The 27,034-nt window shown below is 40.3% G+C and overlaps 1 protein-coding gene across 4 annotated transcripts; it reads left to right on the top strand.

The window, feature by feature from the left end:
* Nucleotides 1–305: 305 nt before the first annotated feature.
* Nucleotides 306–26,929, top strand: LOC122867810 (liprin-alpha-3-like). Of its 4 annotated transcripts, XM_044179059.1 has the most exons (33): nt 310–508; nt 5,290–5,537; nt 5,751–6,090; nt 8,730–8,831; nt 9,292–9,456; nt 10,609–10,683; nt 10,799–10,858; nt 11,085–11,213; nt 12,698–12,790; nt 13,424–13,476; nt 14,503–14,596; nt 14,824–14,958; nt 15,881–15,964; nt 16,075–16,206; nt 16,299–16,361; nt 16,777–16,856; nt 17,262–17,448; nt 17,552–17,745; nt 17,887–18,130; nt 18,228–18,367; nt 18,480–18,628; nt 18,772–18,868; nt 19,176–19,257; nt 19,528–19,728; nt 19,862–19,924; nt 20,363–20,389; nt 22,063–22,238; nt 22,346–22,443; nt 22,559–22,734; nt 22,939–23,007; nt 23,490–23,652; nt 25,590–25,658; nt 25,787–26,929. In XM_044179059.1, exons 3-32 carry the CDS (start codon nt 5,755–5,757, stop codon nt 25,640–25,642), a joined length of 3,720 nt encoding a protein of 1,239 aa, XP_044034994.1. In that variant the 5' UTR covers nt 310–508; nt 5,290–5,537; nt 5,751–5,754; the 3' UTR covers nt 25,643–25,658; nt 25,787–26,929. The 4 variants fall into 4 exon arrangements, with proteins under 4 accessions (XP_044034997.1, XP_044034994.1, XP_044034993.1 ...); XM_044179058.1 differs by having other exon boundaries at nt 310–598; nt 5,290–6,090; XM_044179060.1 differs by lacking the exon at nt 10,799–10,858 and having other exon boundaries at nt 5,290–6,090.
* The last annotated feature ends 105 nt before the right edge of the window (nt 26,930–27,034 follow it).

Raw genomic sequence — 27,034 nt, 5'->3', positions numbered from 1 at the left:
TATGCATGTTGTTTATCATATGTTCTGTATTTTATTAAATTAGTGAATTTTTGCTCAAGCTGCAGCTAAGAATGGAATATGGGCTAGTTGCAAGTAAAATGTCTGTCAGTTAGTTTGCACTTGTCTCTGATATACATACCCACTGTATAATTAATCGGGTGTTTGATTGGCCTGCCAGTGCGCGTGAGTGCGTGGCGCGCGCGTAAATCACAGAGATGCGGAGAATGCTGAGAGAATGTTTCTTTAAGACCCATTACCTTCCAATCCGGCAGAGGGGGAGTCTGTGGTAAGGTGGCGTATAGTCTCTCTACGCGCCCCCCCGTCCCCCCACCCTCCCCTCCTCGCCGTTTACATGTGGAAAAAAGAGGCAGGGGAAAAAAACACATACAGTAAGCTTTACTCTGGATTCAGATGAGGGGCGCAGACACAGAGGCACGATCCGCGGAGATGGACCTAAGGAATATTTAACATCGAACATGGACACTACAAGCTCCCCGCGATGACTGTGGTAAGGATGCAACTTCACACCGCCCCATCGCAACCCAGTTTCCATCGAGAGGGAAAATTATATCCATCTGAAGACGCATCGGAGACATATGTATGCACTAATGTAACGATAAATGCATTTGTATGCGTGCATGTGTGTGATAACAAGTAGGCTACCTAACATTTGTGTTGTGAAGGATTGGCGGGGGGTGTGTGTGTGTGTGTGTGTGTGTGGAAAGGAGGGGGATTACTATTTGAATAGAGGCAAATAGGCTTATATTAGATAGACTATGCATCGCTTGGTGCCTATGTCAGTGTCAGGCAGGTGTGTTGGCAGCACACAGCACGATTTATTTAGGGCGCGCTTGCTTGCTCGCTGCCGTTTGCATATAGTTAGGTGAGGTGGTAGCTACTTGAAGAGAGAGAGAGAGAGAGAGAGAGAGAGAGAGAGAGAGAGTCTCCTCACAAGATCATAAGATGCACTGTATATTGGCTCACTATGTGTTGCTTGTAATTAATCATGGCTGTAACTAAGCCCTTTGCCGTTGGGAGCTTTGTAGTCAAACCTCCCAGCTCGTCTCACTGCTGTAACTGGGCCTATGGAGTTGATTAGAATTCTATAATGTCTGGAGAAGGCAGGCCCATTACTGAAAATGTGCGATGTGCATTTTTGGGCCATCCTCCTGACGTGATGCTTTCTATAGTCTCAGTCGAGCCAGATCTCTAAAGAAGATATTTATCTTCCTTCCGATTGATTTAATGGTCATTTTAACACACGAAGGGCCAATTTAGAGATCCCTCCAAGACACAACTGCTAAGCGTTTTAAAATAAAAATGTAGATCTGCGCGTGCGTGCTCGTGCGCGCCCGTGCGTCTATCGTCTACTGGTCTTTCCTCTATACATTCAGAAATGGAGGTAGCCACAGACTAGTCGAGCTGTCATCTAGAGAGCCTCGTCATTTCCCCATTAGCACAGTATGCAGTGTGGATGCCAGCGCAAATAAAAGCGTGTTAGTCCGGATCTCGGTGCATCCATTTCTTCTACCCAGCTTCCGACAATCACTTATCGATTCCAATGATGCGTTACTTGGCCATGGGGTACTGTTTCATGGTATTAGGGAGGAGGGGGGCGTTCATTATTAGTCGCTACATGTAGGATATGCTCTGCTTTCATTGAAATGCCAAGAATGCATCCGACATGCATGCATTCTTTTCGCTGGCAAGGTGATTTTAACATGTAGGCTAACTGGATGTAAAAACCGATCGCGGAGGGCCTCTTTCTTTAGTTCTAATTGTCGGCGGCTGTGGGAGCCTGCAAACCCCTCTCCCCGCCCCAGTGTCTGGTGGAGGAGAGCTGTTTCTGCTGCTCTCTCTCTCTGCCTCTCTCTCACACAAACACACACAAGGCTATGGCATTTTTCGGAGACAGGGAATATTTAGTAACATGATACACGGCCTAATTGGGGGCCTTGTCCTAATTGGTCATCTAGCAACTAGATACTGTAAAGCCAGTCTGTCCTCTCCGGGGTAGGCGGCTACAAGCAGGTTTCAGTGTGACTGTGTATGATGATGATGATGATGATGTGGGCAATCATAATATGAAAATACCCACATGTGCATGTGCACACACGCACACACACACACACACACACACACACACATATACTTTATTGATTTCAGTGTGGCGACAATGTGACATTATAGAAAATGTTATCACCAGCTTATTGTTTTCAAGCTGCCTCTCTACCAGCCCCCATGCTCTCATTTCTATGGCAGTAAGATTGGCAACTATTCAAAGAAAAGGTCTCATGATAACTAGTCCACAGTGTCATTTTAATGCACCAGACATGTTGTGCTATCTCTTGTTTTCTAGTTACCTCTCTCTCTCTCTGTCTCTCTGTCTCTCTCTCTCCCTCTCTCTCTCTCTCTCTCTCTCTCTCTCTCTCTCTCTATATATATATATATATATATATATATATATATATATATATATATATATCTTCCACGCACACTCAAAAACACACAGGTCCTGAAGCTCAGTGACCTCATAGCTGACGCTTCAGTCAAAACTGCAGGCTGCACAATTATGTTTTGCCTGTACTGAATTAGGACTCCAGCAATGAATCCTTTGTTTTTCCAGCACAGACTCATCATTTGACACAGTAGGAATACAGTAAAGTAATACTGTGAGCTGTGCAGTGATTGTTAAACTATATACAATAGTCTGCATCAATTACATTACCCTGTTTTCTGCTGCCCCTGCTGAGCTAATGAAGACCTGCTGGTAATGACGATGAATAATTCCAAGATTATCCCAAGCTGAGTGGTTGAAAGTTTTTCTTACAGGCCACCCTATGCTTAGGATTTCAGGTGTTTCAGGGTCCTGTACCAACTTCAATGAATTTCAAAAGGATATTTTGGGTAGTTTGGATCACAAAGTAACAATCAGAAGCTGTTGTAGTCTTTTGTCTACAAGAACCCTCGGGAAACAGTCTGAGCAAACATCAGAGGTACTTGGCATAGTTTGATCAACAGAGTATTTTTTAAAGGCTTACATTCACGGCAGTGGTGCCATCGCCAAATGTGTCCCTCCACAAATGCATTTTTCCCCTATAAAAAGCAATAGATCCTGACAAATGTCTGGTCTTTTTCAAATTAAATATTGGCTGAATGCTTTCAAAAGGCAACATAATTAACACCCCCTACATTCTGCCTCTTTGTTAAAAGGTTTGGCACCTCCAAATCACCTCTTGAATCAGAGCTGTAATAACAAAAATACATACATTTCCTTAGTGCTACGCAGACCTTTAGCGTGATCTAATTCAGTCAGGTGACTTCCATGTGAGCATTTCACACCCAAAGGTGTAAATTTCCTGCCGCTTCTGGGTTAAAAGTGCACCTCTTACATTTGATGATGCCAGCGCCTCACCTTTTCAGATTTACTCCTTTGCAGGTGTCAGTGTGGGAGAGAAGATTGAAACATTCCTTAAATGTGATTACATTTTGAACTCTTAATCATTGTATTTTAAGGAAATGCAGTCAATGCCAGTTCAGTCTTGCATCAGTGATTATCCATCAGTGTAGCGGGGAAGGAAGTAAGTTGTTTTTTAGTGGGACATGCAGTGAGGTTGCCAAGTGCTCTAGCCAGATCACCAGCATGAGGAGCTAATTCAGTATCTGTATCAGGCCTCCAATTACCAGCTAGCAGTCCCCATCTTTGGTCCTGGACGTCCATATAATAATAATGAGAAAATTGGCAAGACTTGTTTTCACTGGTGCTGAGGCCTGTGTGCTAAATATGTTTGATTCACAAAATGGAGGATTTTGGTTGGACAAAGAAATTCTTTATTGTGCTGCCTAGTCTCACTGACGTAAAGAAGTCTGCATGGGGCACTAAATCAGTCCAAACCACTTAAAAGTATAAAGGCCAGTGCAAGCCCCTGAGTATTACAGACTAGACAGTGAAGAATATGGGAGGAACAAAGAGAGGGACATGAGGCGCTATAATAACACTGATTGCCTGAATCCATACCATTTTGGCCCACAGTTAGCGGCATGAGCCAGACGCCTTATCCAGTTAAAAAGGTAATTGAAGATATGCAGACAATTTACAACAAAACTGATTAAAGGAAGCTTTGTGGAGTGAGAGCACATATTTGAATCACAATCACAGACTTTTTTCCCCGAAAAACTGAGAATCAAAACAAATTTAACTTGGTGTTATCTTGCTTAAATCATTAAGATTAGCATTTTAACACTTTCATCAGTGATAAAGTCACACTGATCTCATCAAAATCATAGTGACTGATACCACTCTCATATCTGTCCGTTGAATATACTGTAAAGCTACAGCCAGCAGTCGATTTGCTTAGCTTAGCATGAAAACTGGAAATGGGTCCGAAGGTAACAAAACCCACCTACCAGCACCTCTAAATCTCACAAATTAACTCTTTATAGAGTATCCTGTCTGTTTAATCTGAAAAAATATATATATATAACAAAGTGTAAAACCTGCAGGTTTCTTGTCATCACTTTGAGGTTGGCCGACAACTATCCAGAGACTTCAGGAAGTCACTGCTCCTGGCCAAGTAATAGTCCGGCACATAGCCACCTGTAAAACCACAACTTGTAGTTTTACACTTTAAATTTTTTTATGGATTAAACAAAGAAGACATAACATGTTAATTTGTGAGCTTTAGAGGTGCTGGTAGGCAAATTTTGTCACCTTTGGACAGAACCAGGCTAGCAGCTTCCCCCTGTAACCAGTCTTTGTGCTAAGCTATGCTAACCAACTGCTGGCTGTAGCCTTATATTTAATGGACAGACATGAGAGTGGTATCAATCTTCTCATCTACCTCTCAGCAAGAAAGCGAATAATTGTATTTCCCAAGCAACATTCTGTATTATTTGGACTATCACTGAGTTGAACATCATTCTTGTCTCCTGAACATTTCTGAAGTTGCATGACTCAGTGTGTATGCTACTCAAATACATCTTTCACTTCATTCACTATAACCTGAGATTCTAGAGGTTCACAGTGGATGTATAAGGAGAGATCCAGAATTGATCATTTTATTTGAGTTGTCATCACATTATTATGTACTAAGTCAAAATATTGTTTATTTTGTCAAAAATGCTAATTGCAAACCATCAGGTATTGCTGTCACATTTCTATAGACTTACATTAGTCTATGTTGTTGTCTCAAACTACCAGCTCACTTTTGCAGTGTCTGTTCTCATTTGCTATATGCACAGTGAAGTTTATTGAGGGGGATCTAATGCAATGTCTGCTCTCTTTTTCAGCTCTTACCCCCGGTGCTGTGAGGAGCTCTGCCTCTTGGACACGATTTAGGAGCATTGGTCCTCCTTTATCCCTTCCTTGCCCGTAACCCCTTCCCTTCCTCACCCTCCACCAATCCTAGCCACCCACAGAACGGCTTCCCCGTAGATACTTCTTCCTCTTGCATAACACAGGAACACAAGCATTGTGATCATTTACCATGCAGGTTGGGACTTTGTGAAGGAAGACGAGTGAGCAAAGACGTACAGAAGTGAGTGGTGCAGAAAAAAACATAAAGGCAATAAACAGAGGAAGACATGCAGACCAAAGGAATGATATTTTTGGAAAACTGAAGATGTAAAGATTTATATTTTGTACATTAAACTTTTAGTACAAGCTCATTACAACCAGAGGCACGAAGACATTTTGCACGCACAATCTGCTGTTAAGTTTTCTTTATTAACTTGACACACACACGTTACAGTCTCATGATGATGTGCGAGGTGATGCCCACCATTTCTGAGGATGGGCGAAGTGGGACTGCTGGGGGCCCCTCCTCACCTGCCGGGGCAGGAGTCGGAGGCGCTGGAGGTGCGATGGGAGGAGGAGGCTTCAGTGGGAGGGAGCCCAGAGGCGGAGGAGACGAAGGAGGCAGCACAGGGAACCTGGAATCGTTAATGGTCAACATGCTGACAGAGAGGGAGAGGCTGCTGGAAAACCTGAGGGAGACACAGGACACCCTGGGCACGGCTCAGCTGCGCCTCCGTGAGCTCGGACACGAAAAGGAGTCACTTCAGAGGCAGCTATCCATTGCTCTGCCACAGGTACAACTATGTGTATGCATATTTACAATCTGTGCATAAATGGAGGAATCAGTCTAGTTTGGAAGTGAAAGTATGGTTGATAGAGCAAGTGCATTAAGTTGAACACTCCTCCTTGTGAGGTGATATTGTTTATCCTCAGTGCTATCAGTGTCTAGTTATGTATGAGTGTGTTTTTCTGAGTGTGTCATAGTGAAGCGAGCTCATGAGACAGTAAGCCTTCGCAGTGACAGTTGCAGAGAGAGGCAGCTAGAAAGTGGATGTTAAATACTTCCCTGTCTACATCTTCAGAGTTTTCCTCACTAATGTTCTTACTAATGCAGAGGGTTTATGTTCCTATCATCTTCTGGCTGTTTAGTCTAAGTTGCATCCATAATTTCCCTCTTATTGTGTAATCAGGTTTTATTATGTTTGTTGACCATGTTATTAGTGGATGATTAATGACGCTGGAAGCTAATATTTGTTTATGGCTTCATCATAATTTAAGTGAATACTTAATTTTCTAGGAATTCTATTTAGTTTACTGGGTGAAATTGCTTTTTAATAATAGCTGGAATTTGAAGATTTTATCCTACATTTATAACATGAACAGCTCTCTCTTTTTTCACTGGGACAAATCCCCAGCTCTATTCGTTTACAGTATGCATAGTTTGCTGTCACACTGTCTTTTCAGCACTATATGTGAGGCTCCTTTAAACTGTAATAATCTTAAATCCTGTATTAATCCAGAATCAAGACATATAGTCATTGTCATTATTTCATGTTTTTTGAAGGAGAGTCAGAAAAGTCTTTTTACCAAGTTTTTAGATCTAATTTTGATGTTAAATTTGAAAGGAGACTGAAAAAGTGATGACTGCATTTCAAACTTGCAGTGAACATGGAGCATGTTGAGTCACCAGTCTCATTATTCCTTAGGCAACATAGCATTTCCACATTGTTTGGTTGTTGTGCTTTTTGTCATTCAAATTTACAAGGAGTGGATACAATATCATAAAAACCAATGGAATCTAGTACAATTTAGTATATTGCCCATTTCTCTAAAAATATTTGGTGCACCCAAACTAACATTTAACCTATAGCTGAAACAATTGGTTGATTAATCAATAAGATGATCGACAGACAAATAGTCAGCAATTATTTTGATAACTGATTCATTTTTTTAATTGTTTTTAGAGTAAGTCATTTTTCAAGCAAAAATGTCAAACATTCCCTTGTTCTAGCTTCTCAGTTGTGAGGATTGGCTGCATTTCTTTGTCTTTTGTGATAGTAAACTGAACATCTTTGTGTTTTTGAACTGTTGGTCTGACAAAACAAGTGATTTGAAGATGTTTTCAAAGGCTTTAAGAAATTGCAACGGGTATCTTTAACTAATTTCTGTCATTTTATGAACTAAACAGTTAATCATTTACTCAAGAGTAATTGACAGATTAATCGATAATGAAAATTAATTGCAGACCTAAATGCCTCTCCGATGTTATTTCAACTCCACAATGTTAGTTTTTTGTTAAAGGGCTACATTATTTAATTTAATTTGAATGCACAGGTGTTTATGATATTGTGTAAAGAACCTGTAAATCGTTATCAATTTGCAGCCAACACACCAGTCAAAAGCATTTTCACATTTGTACTTCCTATTTATATACAGGTAACTCCTTGTACATCTTAGAGCAGGACTGCAAATTCATTTAAATAAATGGAGGCCATAATCTTTAAAGATTAAAGAGTGTGATTAAATAGAAAAGAAACTATAAGGGGACAAGGGAAGACAACTGAGAAGCTGACCCCTATCCAAACAAGAAAGAATCCCATAAGGCCAAGAGCCAATGGACCCACTGTGTCACCATCTGCATAGATCTCTCTCTTCACTCTTTCTCTCTTCCCGCCTCCATGCCAACACAGACCAATTTCCTGTGTCTACTTTCAACAGTTTTTGAATCATATTGCAGGTAATCCTGACAGTAAACATCTAAACATCATTGTCATCCTCATAAAGAGCAATTGCCTCCAAGCTGAAGGCTTCGACAGTGTTTTATGGAGACATAAAGACATTACTGACCATGGATTGTACTAGTGTTCTTTGCTGGTTCTTTTTGTGTAAGAAAATGTAAGACACGCTCTCCTGTTTGCACTCTGTTTCAGCGTTATGCAGGAGTTAAAAAATGAATTCCCAGCGGTGTTGTAAATGATATATCAATGCTGTGTTTTTAGGGGTCTCTCTTGTGCATTCCAGTGCAGAGCCATTGTGTAACAGTGTGATGTAATCCATCCATGAATACGAGTTCACAGAGGAGGATAAGCGAGAGAGTGGTGGTGGAAACTGTGTCAGTGATTTACATGATTATTATGTAGGTTTACGTCTTCCTACATTCCTGGTCTCAGGTGTTTCACAAAGTGTGTTTCTGGAGGGTTATGTATATTTTTAGCGTTTTGTGTCCGTTTATATGTGTGTATGCTGAGAGCAGCCTATTCTGTTTAATTTTCAGAGTCAAAACATTTGGCTGTGTCTGGCCTGAATTATTATTTGTTCCTTCAAGCTCTCATCGCAGCTCAAGTGGCTGAGCAGAGACCACTTACACTATTAAAACCATACATTTAAACAGTTTGTTTTCTGTGCCCCTGAACGCAGCTTGTGTGTTCCACAGGAGTTTGCTGTGTTGACTAAAGACCTGAACGTTTGCCGGGAACAGCTTCTGGAGAGGGAGGAGGAGATTGCTGAGCTCAAGGCAGAGAGAAACAACACACGTGTAAGATGTTTAGCGGCCATTTTGCTTATTAGCACTGTGTTATCTTCCTCACCCATTGTGGTTGTGTGGGTGTGACACTGTTTTCTTTGCTTCTCTTTTTTCTCTTTTTCTCTTTCACATTCTCTTTTTTCTTCGTGACTCCTTTTTGTGTTCGTATCTGCTTTCCTTATCTCTCCCACTCATTCCTTGTCCCTTTCTGCTACCCGGCGCTCTTCTCATCACCCAATTTCACTTCATTGTCGCTCTCAAAATTCCTCTCTCCTCTACATCTTCTCTGAGCCTTCTCTGTCTCTTTCTCACTCCCTTCTCTCACCTTGCTCTCTCTGTTTCTGTCTCTTATTCTCTTTCCCTCCTTATCCTTTGTGTCCTTCAAACTCTCTTTCTTAACTCTCTGTTCTCCCCTTTTCATTCTCCTGCCACCTTCCCATCTCCTTCCCATTCAACCCACTCACTCTTGTAGTTGTTGCTGGAACACCTGGAATGTCTGGTGTCTCGGCATGAGCGAAGTCTGAGGATGACGGTGGTAAAAAGACAAGCCCAGTCCCCGGCGGGGGTCTCCAGTGAGGTGGAAGTCCTCAAGGCCCTCAAGTCTCTGTTTGAGCACCACAAAGCCCTGGATGAGAAAGTGGGTCAAACTGTTGTCCTTTGTATTGTAGATCAGGGATTAAAGTCAATTTAAAGTGGCTATGATCAATATTTTTATGTTAACAACGGATCTTATGACTACTTGTATGTGAAAGGGGTCACCTCACCTGACTCTGCAGTTCCCCCCAACTCTGCGGAGCTTTATAGCATCTTTCAGCTCATTGTTTTGGTTTTCAGGCCCATAACCTTACTGTTTTGGTTGACTCTCACCGCTCTCATGGCCGACAGACAAAGTAAGCAGCGAGCTAGTGAACATAGTGGAGCATTTAGCAGCTAAAGAGCCAGATATTTCCATCAGGAGGTGGTGGAGAGCAAAACAGAGCCAAAAGGAAAGTGAATATTGCACTTACATTTATCAGATGACCAGAAACATTTGATTTTAAATGTTGCTCTCTATCTGCTAGATGTGTAAATAGGCTGTTTGCTAACATGTTAACCATATTAGCTTAAAAGGTGATACAGTATGTCAGTATTGTGTTAACAGCTTGTTTCATAACAAAATCAGTTATTACAGGTTTAAGAATAAACGCTGATAAAATTTCATTTGACTTAAAAATTTAACAGACCAAATGTCTCTTAAGTTTGTAGCCTGTTAGTGTAGCCTATCAGTGTCCTAGATGGCTGCAGTACAGACATGGACATACACCTTTTAGCACGTTTTGGATTGACTGTCCAATATATCATTGGTTACGGTGAAGTGATATATATAAATCAGAATAGGGTAGTTTTAGCTCACAAATTGCAGTTATTGCTTTCTCATAAGCAAACACACATTTGATACGATGTTAAACCACTTAAAATCATATATGAAACTAAAAAGAATTACCAATGGGGCAGATGAATGGTAAATCCTTGCTATTTCTGCTCAGAGCATGCATGTGATCATGTGCTACTCTAAAAGCTTCCTCCTACACTTTGCTGTAAGTAGGAGTAAGTTACTTCATAAATGTTTCTCTATTGTCTTGTAACTTTTTCTTGCTCTTTCTAGCAAGCTTATCAGGAACCTCAAGAAGATGTAATTATTTTAGGAGAGTAAAAAGGGCAAATCCATTTTAGCACTACAAATGCAGCTCGAATCGTAATTTGTAAAAGCCATGATGGTCCGTCAACTGATATCACTTCTACCATACAGGTTCGAGAGAGGCTCCGTGTGGCACTCGAGAGGGTGTCCATGTTAGAGGATCAACTTGCAGCGTCTTCTACTGAGGTAAAGTCCAAAACGAATCATGTTTTATGTGTGTCTCAAGGATGCTTTAGCTTGGTGTGAAGAAAGAACATTCATTTGTATCATCTGTGTGCCCATTTTGTCTCCCCCTTTCCAGGTAATCTCTTTAAGAGACCAAATTAAAAGACGTCAACAAGGGGTGGACAGCGGGAAAGATGTAAGGGAGGGTTTTATGCATGTTGGTTCCAGTTGTTTTTGTGTATGTGTTAGCGTCCAGAAAGTCAGTAGAAAAGTAGATGTGTGGGTACCATGGTGTGTCAGTGTGATTTTAACTCTAAGTCTTACTTTATCCACGTCATTTATTTCATCTACAACCTCAACTAGTTCAAACTAATTATTTTTCTTCACCACTCTCATTTTTTTCTATATTGTAATCATTCCAGCGACTACCCAATGGTCCCTCCACTGGCCTGGAGGATAGCGAGCTGGAAAGACAACGAGAAGGAGAGATAGAGCGGCAGAGAGCTGAACTCTCCCAGCTGAGGGAGAGGCTGGCCCTCATGTGCCGGCAGGTGAGTGTATGTTTCTGTATATCTGTCATGGTGAGGACCAACATGAGATTTGGAACTTCAGCATGAGGACATTTTTGCAAAGCAAGGACATCTTCACTTCTTCAAAGGGATATTTCAGTGTAAGCATGTGACATCAGGGTTAAATGTGAAATCTAAAATGAAATGTTTCAGTTAATATATTGTTATTATATCCATCTGTGTAAACACTAACAACAGTGCATTTACTCTGGTTGGTGGCTTTCTCAAATTGTTTGCTAGGTCACACCTGTCACCAGTTGACAGGGCTAGTGCTCTTCAACCTCATCACTTCAATAAATGGTGTGTTTGAAATCATGTTAGCTTGATGACATTTTCACTTTATACCAACAACACTGAGTTACTGTATAGTAAAACAACTTCACATATTTACTCTATACATGCCACCATCTTTGCTGTAGTCAGAAATTGCACAAAGTTACAAATTGCAGTTTTAAGGTTAAAATAACTATTAGGTAAAGGTTAAGATTAGGGGTAAAGTAAGGGCTTACATAAGTTCTAATTGTCAAAGGAATAGGACGGCTTTTGGGGAAATATACTTACTCCGTAAAACTATAACGCTAAGCTAATCGTCTGCTGGCTTTGGCCTCACATTTACTATACGGACATGAAAGTGGTATTGATCTTTTCATATAAGTCTCTGCAAGAAAGCAAATAAGCACATTTACCAAAATGTTGAACTATTCCTTTATGGTTATGTTTTGTTTAGCACTGGAGACGGGGTGTAGTCAATAAGGGTCTTCACTAGTATAGAATTACAAGCGTATGTGTGCATTTGAACTGTATCATTACCTTTGTGTTTCTGTTTTGTCTGTATTGTTAATTTAGTTTATATAATGAACACTGACTATTATAATAAATTCCTTTAGTGCACTTCATAAAGTAGAGCCAAGCTACTCCTGAAGTATTTCTAACAGTATATTATCCCATAAGGACGGGATCTATGTACAGTGCGTCTACTGGTCTCCCTCTTCCCTCTTGTGGCCAGTTAGACTATTGCAGCTGCTTCGATTGCCATAATTATACTGTATAGTGCACAATGAGGATTACAATGACCATTTGAATTTAATCATAGACATACTGTATGTATCACTGTCTAACACAGTCTTATGTAATGGGTCAAAAGTAAGTATTTACTGTAGGTGACGATGACTGTTCTATAACACCATGATTATCTGGTCAGAGGATAAAAGGATTGAAGAGAAAACTGAAAACTAAAAAGGGAGGCATTCGATCTCTAGTTTACTGTATGTTAGGTGCGTCAGACTCTCAGCATGTTACACTTGGGTCAGTGATGCTTTTCAAGAGCACATTACAATACATTGAGCAAACATACATTTGTAATGAATCACTGTCATTTCTATTTACACTTGGTGCTGTGGCAGTTAACACTGACTTACGTAGTTTCAAACTGTGTCATCTTGTGTCCTTTTGTGGTGTCACGTCAGGTTGGGGAAATAGAGGAACAGCTTGCGGCCGCCAGGAGGGAGGTGACGAAGTCGGAGGAGGCCAATCAGAAGCTCCAAAGGGAAGTAAAAGAGGTCTGTAGGGCCAATCTGTCTCTTCCTGGCCAAGACCCTGAGCTCCCTCAATTCCCAAGGCTCAAAGTGTATATTTGAACACAATGGGCATATATTAGAGAAGTATTAATATGCATTATTTGTATTTGCATTTATTTGGGGGGTAGTGAGAGGGAAATTAAGAGATATTAAACAGTTATGAGGTGGATTTTTGCTTATTGGTGTTATTGTGGATATGGAGATCTAAACCAAATGCAGAAGAAATTGTAAATAGACACCTACAGTATTAAAATGTACTACTTATGGAACCATCCACACATTAAATTTGTCCCCTCCTGTTGGGTATCTCTTACCTGGCCATTACTTATTACATAAATGTGTAATAAGAACTGTTATCTCATCAGAATCAGCTTTATTGCCAAGTAGGATAACACATACAAGGAATTTGCTTTGGTATTTAAATCTAAAATCAAAAATTGACAATAAGATACTAAAGATTGTTTTAAACAAGTATTTTTTGGGGGGGGGGGGTCACAGGCCTTGTTGATAAGGCCAGCTGCAGACGTTCCTGCATGTCTCAGAGTCACATGTACATGTTCATGAAAACCTGGACTGCATATAATTTTGTTTCATGATACATTTTGTTTCCTCTAGGCCCTTTGCCAAAGGGAGGACATGGAGGAAAGGATTACAACACTAGAACGCAGGTGACCTTTGCTGTGTTTGTGGAATGTATTCTTAGTTTTAGTGAGGACTCACAATTTTTTTTTAAACCAGAATTTCATACATCAGCTGTACTGAATATAGCAGAAGGACCATATGTTTCACCTGTTGGCTGGCAATGTGTTACAAATGTGTCCTGACAGCTCTTTATACAGTCTAAGATTGTTTTACATAATAACATTTGCATTACTTTCATATAAAGAATGCAGTTGTGTGAGAAAAGCAAAAAAAAAGCTTGAAGGCTTGAATGTAACTTAATGTCCTAATTCTCTAATTAAATGTACAGTATAGACAATTATCTGTAAGGTTCAGTATACTTTAAATGTTTAATTGAGCAGTTGAGATGAGAAATTAGTAGTTTGAGTCTGTCACATTTTTATCTTTTATGATGCAAAATATATATATATATATAATATATTCTATCTTTACTACAAAGAGCACTGTCTTTTACTGCATTATCTTTGATTGATGATCCGTTCTAGCGTCTTTTTAGGAGAATTATTATTATTATTCTTAAATAAAAACAAAAAATATTTGTTACCTAAAAATGCAGAGGAGTTGGGGAGTCATTTCAGCCCTGAGTAGTGTCTGCAGGCTTCCTCACAAGCTGCATACAGCCCCAATAATCTCCACCAAGAGAGTCAGGCAGCTTCTATGTTGCTTGAGCTGCAAAATCTAGGGCAAAAGTCCACAAATCACTCGCTACTGATTGTAAAGCTTAAATGCTGTGAGCGCACAGTAATAACTGAAGACAACTCAATGGAGCATCTTAACATTTTGATCAACTTAGAGCTTCTCCCATCTGGATTTTGGCAGTTGAACAGTCAGAGGACACAGTTTAGTGGTATTTTAGTGAATGAATCAAACTGAAACTGTAAACGTGAGAAGGACAAAAATAGGATTTAGAAAAGTCCCCAGTGGAAATTACTGCATATAATCACATATATCATGTTACTTTGGCTGAGAACTGCAGCTCTAATTATTTGATGGTGGCTTGGTATTGAATGCAGGTACCTCAGCGCCCAGAGGGAGGCGACTTCTCTCCATGATATCAAAGACAAGCTGGAAAATGAGCTGGCCAGCAAGGAATCACTGCACAGACAGGTAAGGAATGTCTCAAATAATCCAGTATCCAACTATAGTCATATCATACATTATCAGCACTTGCTATGTTTGATGGAATTGTATGGTAGCAATTAAAAATCTGAAAATGGATCAGGTATGCAAATACCATTATCTTTAACATTTATATTTGGTTACAAGACTTATTTATGAACTGATCTCCAATCACAGTCTTTATACAGTACATATGTTTTTGTCTGTGTGTCCAGAGTGAAGAGAAAAACAGACAGCTACAGGAACGTCTGGATGAAGCCAAGCAGAAGCTCCAGCAGACCCTACAGAGGGCAGAGACACTGCCTGAGATCGAGGCCCAGCTTGCCCAAAGGGTTGCTGCTCTCAACAAGGTACTTTTAATCAGAGGCAATAATATCCCTCAAAATGTCCTCCCTGGATGGGTCAGAGCTCGAATTCATCAACTCCTATAAATACTTGGGTATCTGGCTCGACAGTTCACTCTCCTTTCAAACGCACATCAACACACTACTCTCCAAAGTCAGAGCAAGAGCTAGTTTCCTGTACCATACCACTGGTATCAGTTGATTTATAAAACTATCATTGGCAAAACCCCTCCATATCTCCGCTCACTACTCAATATCTCCAACAGTAACCGCACCTCCTTTGGCCGTTACTCATTGCAGTTTGCCACTCCTAGTGACTGGAATGAGTTGCAAACCATGCTAAAACTCCACACCTTCATTCCGTTACCCTCCTTTAATAACTCATTACAAGTGATAGTTTCTGATCAATGCACCTGCTTTTGAATTTGATTCTCTGGAACACAGTACATAGATCTCTGTTTTTGTATATACTGTACTGTATATATTTTGATGTTTTAATTGTGTCTAATATTGTTTTCTTGTACTGACTGTATCTATGTTTTAATGTCTTGTATCGACTTGCCTCCTATCGCTGCCTCTTGGCCAAGTCATCATTGTAAATGAGAATTGATTCTTAGTTGACTTGGTTAGACTTGGTTGATTCTGGTTAAATAAAGGTAAAATAAATAATAAACAAAATATACTGTACCTAACTGACCACACAACTTGCCACGCAGATTCAGTGCTGATAGTTACATTTAAAGGCTGGGTTTATTTTACAGTTAAATAATCAGTTGATCAAATAATTTGATAATAATGCCTCATGCCTAATAATGCCTTTGAACAAAAATCCTGAAGTTTTTATTTGGATCTATTTTTAGTCCATTCATGCATCAGAAACAGGCTTGTAGGAGCATCTGATAATATTCGTATGTTTCCTCTAATTTAGGCAGAGGAGCGCCATGGAAACTTTGAGGAGCGACTACGGCAAATGGAAGCTCAACTCGAAGAGAAGAACCAAGAGCTACAGAGAGTAACATCATTTATTTTTCTTTACTTGGCTACATTTCCCATTTGAAGCTAATTGTTGTCCACTTTTTTTCCTATTTTGAGCACCTCTCTTTTGGCCTTGCTTCATTTCAGGCGAGGCAGAGGGAGAAGATGAATGACGAACACAACAAACGCCTCTCAGATACAGTGGACAAGCTTCTGTCTGAGTCCAATGAGCGACTGCAGCTCCACCTCAAAGAGAGGATGGCAGCACTAGAGGAGAAGGTAACGAGAAGACTAATTAGTGGTGCAGAATATTTTGTGATATAATGGAAAATAAGAATGGCTAAAAAAGTAGATTTATTCTTCTCTCCTAGAATGCTCTTTCAGAGGAACTGTCCAATATGAAGAAAATCCAAGATGATCTTCTAGCTAATAAGGTATTCGCCTTTTCAGCTATGTTATCATTTTAATCTCATGTTCTGTGTGTGAGAGGTCAAGACAATGTTTTAATCTTGTGCACGATCCAACTTTCAACAGCACTGTCTTGCATTTATTTCCAAAGAAAATGTGTTTCAAAATTTGGGTCCTGAGTCCTTACCGCAGCGGCTGGGGTTCGAATCTCGAATGCGGCCCTTTGCTGCATGTCATCCCACATTTCCTGTCTCTCTCCAGTTACTCCTATCAAATAAAGGCAAAAAGCCCCTAAAATAATCAACACAAAAATATCAAACTTTTCCCAGCTCTCAAGAATTCTGCTTTTCACTACAAACAAGAGACATGATGTTTAACAAATAGTGGTCATTTTCCCTTGGAAAAAAAGCTAATTATAGTCTTTTCTCCTCTGTGCTTTAGGAGCAGCTCCTTGCTGAGCTGGAGCGAATCCAACTGGAGCTGGATCAGCTGAGAGGCAGGCCTGGATCCTCTTATTCCAGGTTAGCCACAATGAAGGCACAAGCCACAAGGAATTTATGTATACAATATGTCCTACATTTTGTGAATGCCCAAATAAAAACAATGTCTCCCAAGGGATACCATATGTACACTGCCCCTTCTGAGCACAAATGTTTGTTTACTCCCCTGTTTAGTTGTAATGTATTTCCACTAACATCTATTTTTAAAAAGTAATTATTTATACTGTACCTAGAGGGTGTCGTTCTGGCTAACACATGCAAATAATATATACAATCTTAATTCATATGGATATGACTCTTTTAAAGTTTGTTTTTCCAGAGAAACCTGTCTGTTGTAACTTTACACCCAGAAAATTGGGACAATCTGATTTAATGTGTTTGATGAAGTACTGTGGCATAACTAATGAATTCTGAATCTCACCATAGGACGGGCAGCGTGAGCTCACTTCCCTCCACCCTTTTTCGAAGATCTCTTCCAGGGAGCGCCTCGGAGCTGCGGTACCCCCAGGGTGGAGGCTCGCTCCCGGCTGGCTACGGCAACTCCTCTAGTGGGGTGGTGGTCAGGCGGGCACACCGTGGCCGGTGGGGGCCTCCTAGAGACGATAGTAACAAGGTGTTAACTTTACACTGAGATAATGATGATGATGATGTTGATATAATTTGTTATTGGGATGATAATATCCTGCATCATTCCCTCCATTTTTCCCTCTTCCCAGTATGGAGAGTGGGACAGCGGCACTATGCTGGGTCCGGGGTTTGAGGGTGGTGTGGAGGGAGGCTGCTCTGACGACGAGGACGACAGGGAGACCCTGTTCGGATCGGAGCTGCTCTCTCCCAGCGGACAGACAGATGTACAGACTTTGGCCATCATGCTACAGGAGCAACTGGAGGCCATCAACAAGGAGATTAAGTGAGTTTTATGAGACTAATTTGAGATCCTAAGGCTATTTGAGCAACCAATATTTTAGCCTACATTCAAAAAGATGTGGGTTTTCTGTTAGAATAAAGATAATATAGATTTAAAGATTTAAAAATCGTCCTCTCCTCTCAGGCTGATTCAGGAGGAAAAGGAGAGCACAGAGCTGAGGGCAGAAGAGATTGAGAGCCGAGTCAGCAGCGTGGCCCTCGATGCCTCACCTCTTCCACCCTCCTCGCTGGGAGGACGGGACAGCGTCGGGAGAGGATATATGACTCCATCCATCACCTCCTCCACATTGGCGTCTCCCTCACCACCCAGTTCTGGACATTCCACCCCCCGCCTGCCACATTCCCCTGCCAGGGAGACTGACAGACAGGTACTGTGTCGACCCTGTGAAGCCACAAATGTGCTTGAAATGAGGATAATTTAGGGAAGACCCTGTGGAAACTGACCCAACTCTTTCCGCCCTGCAGAATAGCAAAGATGGTGAAGAATGCAGAGCACTTGCCCTGATTGACTCCACCCCTCCTCCTGTTCCTCGAGCCCTACGATTGGACCGAATGACACACACTCACCCGGGGGCAGGCCTTGATGACCACCGTGAATTTCGCAGGTACTCTCAAGAAGGTTTACTCAAATAGTTTATTTGGCTAACAAACTAGATGTGCTCAGTGTCTGTGTTGACTTCACTGTTCTTCCTGTTTTTCCTTTCACTGTCCTTCTAGTCTCTCTGCTGATGGTGCCACCACTGCTAGCCAGGATTCCCTCCACAAAGCCAGCAAAAAGAAAAGCATTAAGTCATCCATTGGTCGTCTCTTTGGCAAAAAAGAAAAGGGGAGGATCGGTGCACCTGGGCGCGAATCTGCCTCGCTGGGTGAGTGAACAGATTGGAAACTACTCATTCACAACAGCATTTTGTTGCCCAACTAACAAATGTATCTGTTTACAGTAAGAGAATCATCAACAGTGAGGCTGATACATAAAGTAACTATTATTTTTAACCTTTGACCTCTCCAGCCTCCACACCCTCTGATGACCTGGGTTCAGCCGACCCATTAGGCCTGACTAAACTTGGGACAGGAACAGTGGAAAAAGACCGCCGTAGCAAAAAGAAGTGAGATTAGTCATCTTTCCACACACTCCTCATGTTATACAGAGATCTTTGAACCCTCCTGTAGGCTACAGTGTATTAGTAAATGGCACAGTCAGGTGCCATTGGTAGAGCATGACATGGCTTTGATTCCCCTTATGCCATTCATTGAAACGAATATATGCCCTTGTGGCTCTGCAATGCATAAATGTCATGGTATTTAACATCTTAAGTTCAATGGGATTTTCTATTTATAAAAGAAGAGAGTGGTGAGGTGAGATATGAAGAAATTAATCTCTGTCAAACTTCTGTTTTCCACTTTCCTTGCCAGGCACGACCTGTTAGAGGAAGCCTGTCGTCAGGGTCTGCCTTTCGCCTCGTGGGATGGCCCGACTGTTGTTACATGGCTTGAGGTACGTCATGGCACATCCTGCTAAATGGGAGGATCAATTCAGTTCAGTGTATGGATAGTCTGATATAATGTGTCACTAACAAGTTTATATAGATATCCATTGTCTTCACTAGTATACATCTAAGGGGTTGGGGTTAATTTTAGTAATAGGGTCAGGTTAGTTAGGGTTAGGGTTACACAGCAACAAATACAAAAGTGACACTCACCTGATAGTTTGTGAAGTATCATCATTACAAGTGTTGCCGTTCACATCCTATTTCTGTTTATCCAGCTGTGGGTAGGGATGCCAGCGTGGTATGTGGCAGCGTGTCGTGCCAACGTGAAGAGCGGCGCCATTATGGCTAACCTGTCAGACACAGAGATCCAGAGGGAGATTGGCATCAGCAACCCTCTACACAGGCTCAAACTCCGCCTGGCCATCCAGGAAATGGTCTCCCTCACTAGTCCATCTGCACCTGCAAGCACTCGCTCTGTAAGGCTCAGTAAAAAACATAAAGCGAAACTCTAAACATCAGCAAACAAATTGTGTGTCCACACAGCTGGCACATTAACAAATTCATACTCATGTCAAGGAAGAAGACTGATGTTGTTTACTGTCATTACAGTCGACCAGTAATATTTGGATGACACATGCTGAGATGGAGTCTCTCACTGCTGCCACCAAGCCAGTAAGAATATTGAATTTCATATCGAATCTAAGCATAAAAAGTGCTGACACAAACACTATTAGAGTATTTTCTGTATTAAGGCATGTAATATAATGAATTGTTTTATGTTTTGGCCTCTTAATTCTTAGCAATATGACCAAAGGTCTCACATTGATAAGCTTTTTTCTTTTTCTTTGTCTCTGATTAGGCATGTTTGGCAACACCTTTCCATTACTCTTTCCACAAAATCTGTTTTGATGTAGTGTTTTTCCAACTAATTCTCACTCACTAACAAAACGTTTCCTCCTTCTGCCTTCCCTCTCTTCTTCTCCATTCCGCCCTGACGCTTTTTCACCATAACACGCACACACAAACACATACTCCCACTGGTGATCTTTCCCTCTCTTTGCAACTCTTTGTCCCTTTTCTCTTTCATTTCCTCTCTGCCTGAACCACAAGGAGCAGAAGGAGTTCAGCTGGGACCAGGTGAGTGTCTGGCAGTACACAGGTGATCATCACATACTGCAGTATAATGTGACATTCATTACACATAGGCTTAACCAGTCTGGTGTTAGGTCAAGAGGAAAACAGATTATTCAGGATAACGCTTTGGGATATGAAAAGAACTACCTAAGCCTGCTTTTAATCACAAACATAACTTATTGCATTATGAACACTATTTATGCAAAACACATTTCAAATGTGATGTGCTAGCTTGTATGGTTACATAATCTATTATCCCCTCACACAAACACAAACTGACAACTTGTGAGGACTCCATTGTTCCTCATGTAAACTGTCATTTGTGAAGAGCCAAGGGTTGCAAAACTTAGCTGAGTCTGTTTTCTGTCAGTTGAAGGTAAAACTGTGGTAAATCTATCCCTCATCAGATGGCTATAATGAAAACCAGAAGGGCTCTGAGACCAACACAGAGACCAATTGAGGACCACAATTTGAGATAAAAGAATTTTTCTTCAGCAGTGACATTGTGTCCTTTCTGAGTATTAAATGGAAAATATACTTTAGAATCCTTTCAGTCTAACCGTACCACATTCTAATAAGGCACCCTTATAACATATTTATGGCTGTAATTAATGGCTTTATTAATGGTTGACAAATGATTTGCTAATACTATATAACAATTTTTGGGTCGCCAGGTTGTGGAAAATTGTCCTACAGCATGACACTTACTTTTTAGCTAGCCCTTTAATGCATCAGGAAGTCCTTCAATTGGACTGTACGTAAGTTGACAATGTTAAAAAGTTAATGTTAATAATAAGTTCTTTATAGATGTATTTCTGGTCCAGATGCCCTTTTCCAGTAGGTAGGTGGTCAAACAGTCCATTTGAGGCATGGTTTTAACAGTGTCAGGCTGAAGGACCTGGCAACCTAAAAGTTGTTGTTATTAACTGCTTATAACTAATCTGTAAAGCATTAGTAAGTGATTTATTAACTATTAATAAAGTCATTAGTCATTATTGCTTATAAACCCTTTATAAAGGAGGCCTTGTTAGAAAGTAGTACCAATCTATCATAACTCAGAATTCCAGTCTACCTCTAACATATAGAGATGATGGACACCCCTGAAAAGGTACCACCACAGTTTTAGCCTACAATTCCCATGTTTCCTGTTGCCTGTGATGCATCAACTGGCACAACTGAAGGATGTTTTGCAATGTATATACAGCACTGCAGTGTATATAGAGTGTCCAGGAAGGAGAAACAGCTGTAGACAGAGGGACTTGTGTTTTCTTGAGACTTTTAGGTTGCACTTAAAGGGGCCCCCTGTTTTATGTACTTTCAGACTTGTGTAACTTGTGTAGTAGATAAACCATTTTTGTTTTTTGAGCACGTCTTGTTGCTCATTAGACAGAACTTGTCACACTCCTTGTCTGCATCAAAATACATTAAAAAAAACAATTATATTATTCTTTATAACAAAAGGGTGACAAAATATCTAAATACTGTATTTTTTTTTACAATTCAGTTACAGTAAACTGAAGTGTGAAATGTTTGTATGCATATATTTTGTTTCAAATTCAGGTCACAAGCCTAGATGTTACCAATTCTATGATTGATTCATATTTTCTCTTGTTTTTCATGCACCTTGTTTGTGTTCTTTCCCACTATTTATCTCCATCACCCCCACCCTCCTCCAGATCCTGGCCTATGGAGACATGAACCACGAGTGGGTGGGAAACGAATGGCTGCCCAGCCTGGGTCTGCCCCAGTACCGCTCCTACTTCATGGAGTCACTGGTGGATGCCCGCATGCTTGATCACCTCACCAAGAAAGAACTGAGGGGCCAGCTGAAGATGGTGGACAGTTTCCACAGGTCTGAAAGATTCATGGGTTATTTGTGACATTTATCACCGTTATCAGACGCATTTGATTCTCCATCTCTCTACTTCCTTTAGAGCAATGTGTCCTTCTCACTTACAGGGTGAGTCTTCACTATGGTATCATGTGCTTGAAGCGCTTGAACTATGACAGGAAGGAGCTGGAGAGGAGGAGGGATGAGAGTCAACACCAGAACCAAGGTGAGGCCTGTGGTCAAATCTTCTCTTCAGACATGATATCAGAGCGTATATTTACACATACTTTTTGTTCTATATTGAACCGGTGAGAACTGCCTTTCTGTGTCCTTCTGCACAGATGTAATGGTGTGGTCCAATGAGCGAGTGATGTGTTGGGTGCAGTCTATCGGTCTGAAAGAGTTTGCTGACAACCTACTTGAAAGCGGAGTGCACGGGGCCCTCCTGGCGCTAGATGACACCTTTGACTACACTGACTTGGCCCTCCTCCTCCAGATACCCAATCAGAACACACAGGTACTCCACAGTAGACCACCTTTATTGACAACTTGTAGACACTGAATGTAGAAAAACACCTCTGTAGAGCGCTTATCTCACAACTGTTGTTAGAAATTGTCATTGCCACACCTTCTGTTTGCCTAATGCCAAGATAATCCTAATCTTTAACTCTTAAACTATCTTAATTATGATCTTAAAACCCTGTTTGTCTATCTGTTGCAGGCGAGGCAGCTCCTAGAGAAGGAGTACAATGCTCTCATCTCCATGGGAACAGAGAGGAGGCCAGATGAGGTACGACAAAGCAGACTGTTAGTAGAAAATCAATCAAGATAATCACTCCTGCCAGGAGGCGGGAGTGTGTGTTGATTATAACCACCCTGACTAAAACAATTTTACTTGACAATAGGGCCTTTGATCCAAACTTGTAAATTTTTGCCCTTTGTTAAATATGTGTCATGACAGGATATTTTCTTTTCAGTGGTAAAATAGCATATAAAGCCTTTATGGCATCAGTGCATGTACCACTGCTGGCAAAGTGTTGGCATGCCAAAGTGGTTCAGCTGTGTTTACACCAGTGCTAATTGCTTAGTTACAGCATCAAGGACTAAAAACTGTGCAACTGTGGTATATTGTCACAACAAATCCTGCTTTGGCAATTACTACTTTGTTAAACCCCACTAATGCATAATGAATAAGACCCTGAAATAGATAGCCTCTACTGTGTTATTTTTCACTGGTATTATTGTTTTTGATCCTGTATTGTTACTCTACAGGATGGCACGAAAACTTTTACACGGTCACCATCATGGAGGAAGATGTTCAGAGAGAAGGACCTCCGCGGCGTGACCTCCGACTCCTCAGAAACGTTACCTGCCAACTTCCGTGCCTCCGCCATCTCAACCCCCTCCGTCACCCTGAGAAAAGTCCAGAGTGAAGGTGAGGAATTGCAGCTCACAGCGGCTGAATGATCAGGCATTACACAGTGGTTTCTTCCTCTTTAAACATTTGTGACAGGGAAAAAACAATGTGCATTTTTAAATGTTAAACTAGTCATACTGTATAATAACAAACTAACACTGACACAGAAATTGCAGCAGAAGACGGTACTTCATGCAAGACTCTGTTACTTTAGCCTGATATTATTTGTTTATTTACACTTCACACAAGTGAAAATAGTGGACAGCAAAAGAAGAACAGAAAAATGACAACGGTGGTCATTGCAATATGGAGATTTAGCAGCCAATTGATTGGTTAAGGGTCTCCAAATCAAAATCCAAGGTCAACAGTGTTTGATGACGGAGCATTTCAACTGTTTATGAGTACACTTTACTAGTATGTGTGAAAGCTTTTCAGTAGTTTATATAAAAGATTTTCACAATACTATATGAGAGCATTTCAACTGTTTATGAGCACACTTTACTAGTATGTGTGAAAGCTTTTCAATAGTTTATATAAAAGGTTTTCACAATACTTTGTGAGAGCATTTCAACTGTGTACATGAGCATGCTTTACTGTCGTGTGTGAAAACTTTTCAGTAGTTTATTTAAAAGGTTTTCACAATACTATATGAGAGCATTTCAACTGTTTATGAGCACACTTTACTAGTATGTGTGAAAGCTTTTCAATAGTTTTCATGAGAGCTTTTCAGTTGTGTATGTGAGCCTACAATTTTTCAGTTGTTTGCGTGAGTGTTTCAGTTGTGTATGTAAAAGCATTTCAGTTGTATGTGTGTATGGTTTTCAGTATAGTATGTGAATGAGTTTGGTTTCATATGTGTATGTGAGAGGAAAAGTACATGCATATGCATGGCTATTCTAAGTAATGTCCCTAAGGGCCCCTCATAGATTTTGACCATATTGTATTAACAAACTGTGTTGTGGGAAAATTAAACCCAAAACAGAAACAGCATACAGACATGATTATTGTGAAAAGGATAGTGTGGATTTTGATTTATGTCATGTCTTTCAGCTATGTTATGTTTTGATTTTGGGACACTTCAACCCTCTCTGAGAGGCTGGTCTTTTAGATATGAGGAAAAACAGGAAGTCGTACACCCACAGCCTATTTAGGTGAAAAATCTGTTAAGTGGTGCTTTCGGTAACACGGTCTGACATTACAGGCAATTTCAACATGTCAGTCAGATGTAAACAGCCAGTTAAATACAAGGAAACTGTCAATGACATACTGGGCTCACACCAAAGGGTGGAAAACATGATTTTAGTTCAGAGAGTTTAAGAAGATTAATACCACTCTCTTGGTAAATTTGAAGTCACCACCAGCAGCCAGTTAGCTTAGCTTAGCCCAAAAGCTGGAAGCAAGGAGAAACAGTTATCCTTATTAGCTCACTAGCTCACTAATTAACATGTTTAGAGGTGCTGCTAGGCAGATTTTGTTACCTTTGGACAGAGCCAAGCTAGCCCTTTACCCATATTTCCAGTCTTTATGCTTAGCTAAGCTAACTGTCTGCTGGCAGTAGCTTCATATTTACCGTCGATCTTGTCATCTAACTCTCAGTAAGAAATAAGCATACTTGCTTTCCTACAAACATGTTTTATTCATATCAAAGCTGCTGAATTTAATTTCCTCAGCAAGCATATAATTCCAATAATTCACTATTTCTCATAATAATTAGAACAAAAGAAGCCTTTTGGATTGATGGGAAAATATCTACAATCAAAACCACAGTTTTTTTATTTTGAATCAACTTTCAAGTGTTTTAGTGGCTTTTTTTTCATTAGTGTCAGAACAGAAAACCTACTAAACACAGTTTCTTTTTACAATTTTGCGTGTTTCAGTTTGAACTACTGCACTGATTTAGGTCTGTTTGTTCCACATTGGGTTATATTTACTAATAACCTTCTTCTCTCTGTCAGTAAACTCTGGTCAAAGAGGAGAGTCGGGGTCCGTGAGAACATATTCCTGCTAAATAATAAGCACACCAGGTGAGAAAAGCACCCTCACTGATGTTTGTATCTGTAGCTAAAAATAGCTTGTGTGAACACCAAATCAAACATCTCATCTCACCAGGAGCTATTACGGTTCTTTAAGTGTGTTTTATTCCATTTTGTAGAACCCCACCTCCATCCTTACCCAAGGAAAAACCACATTTTTGAAGAAGAAAAAAACTGAGGATCAAAATCAAAAATGGACACTAGAAGATGACCAACAACGTTCGAGCAAGATGTCTCGAAGAATCAAAGACACTGAGTGAATGATTTATGAAAAAATGATAAAATAATGAGTGAATGTCTGTTTATCCATCTCTCTCTCTCTCTCTCTCTCTCTCTCTCTCTCTCTCTCTCTCTCTCTCTCTCTCTCTCTCTCTCTCACACCATCTTGATCCATAGTTGTGGCATGATGCTGTTTGATTCTGTAGAAAGTGGCCTGTAGAAAGTGACCATTGCCTATTGTGAATACATCTTCTGTTTTTGAGTGTGAGATGGCAATATTGACACAATGAATTTATAGTTTTTAAATTGGAAACATGCATTCCTGTTCAGATCAAGAGAACGATACCCCAACACACATCCCTGCAGGTGATCTTACTATGATTTAGACTGATAATAGAACATACTCTGCCTAGCAACACCACAATATAGTTACAGAGTTTGGGGAGAGGGAGGTTCAAGGGGAGAAAAGTGTACACACAGGGAAATGAAATGTATGTTCTTAAGCCATAACAGACATGAGATGCACAAATGTGAATAGGACAGACAATAATACAATTAGCAAAGTGCTTTATGACAAAATCCTGTTCAAACTGGGAAAAAAAAAGAGTTAAGCATTTGTGTTAATATGCATGCCAAAATCAACCATTTTAGAGTGAACGTCATGATATCAATCATCTAATGATGTGAAAGCTTGGGTCAGGACTTTGTAAAATGTGTGTATTTTATTTTTATCATTTTTTATGATAACTGCTATTGTATGTATGTATGTATGTACAGTATGTATGTGTGTGTATTAAACCGTACGTTCATTTCATACTTAGTTTTAAGACTGACGGTAATTTCATTTTAGGTTGAAAAAGGAAATATGTTTTAAATTATGGACATTTAAGATATGCTACTTGTATGTGTACATTTTGAAAAAAACAAATTGTGTTATGATTTAAATTCATATTACTGGAGAGTAGTGATGATAATTGAATATAATATGCTAATAATAATGATAATGATTGTAAAAGCTGTAATTAAAAAACATACCTGTAAAATGCTACTGAAGGAGTTATTTGCAGTTTCCCCTCACGCTGACCGGTCACAGAAGATCACAGGTAAGTGACTGTAACAGGTAGGGATGGAGCTCTCGGTCATGTTTC

This window comes from Siniperca chuatsi, linkage group LG20 (genome assembly GCF_020085105.1).
Source record: "Siniperca chuatsi isolate FFG_IHB_CAS linkage group LG20, ASM2008510v1, whole genome shotgun sequence".
Classification (NCBI taxonomy): Eukaryota; Metazoa; Chordata; class Actinopteri; order Centrarchiformes; family Sinipercidae; genus Siniperca; species Siniperca chuatsi.
The sequence above is the reverse complement of the archived record's forward strand: the minus strand, read 5'-3'. Positions and strand labels throughout refer to the sequence as shown.

What these genes read in the sequence shown, in the direction of transcription:
- LOC122867810 (XM_044179059.1), top strand. Translation starts at nt 5,755, where the DNA reads ATGATGATGTGCGAGGTGATGCCCACCATTTCTGAGGATGGGCGAAGT. An exon ending in TCCAAAGGGAAGTAAAAGAG is followed by an intron (nt 12,791 to 13,423) that starts GTCTGTAGGGCC and finishes TGTTTCCTCTAG; the next exon opens with GCCCTTTGCCAAAGGGAGGA. An exon ending in TCACTGCTGCCACCAAGCCA is followed by an intron (nt 19,925 to 20,362) that starts GTAAGAATATTG and finishes CTGAACCACAAG; the next exon opens with GAGCAGAAGGAGTTCAGCTG.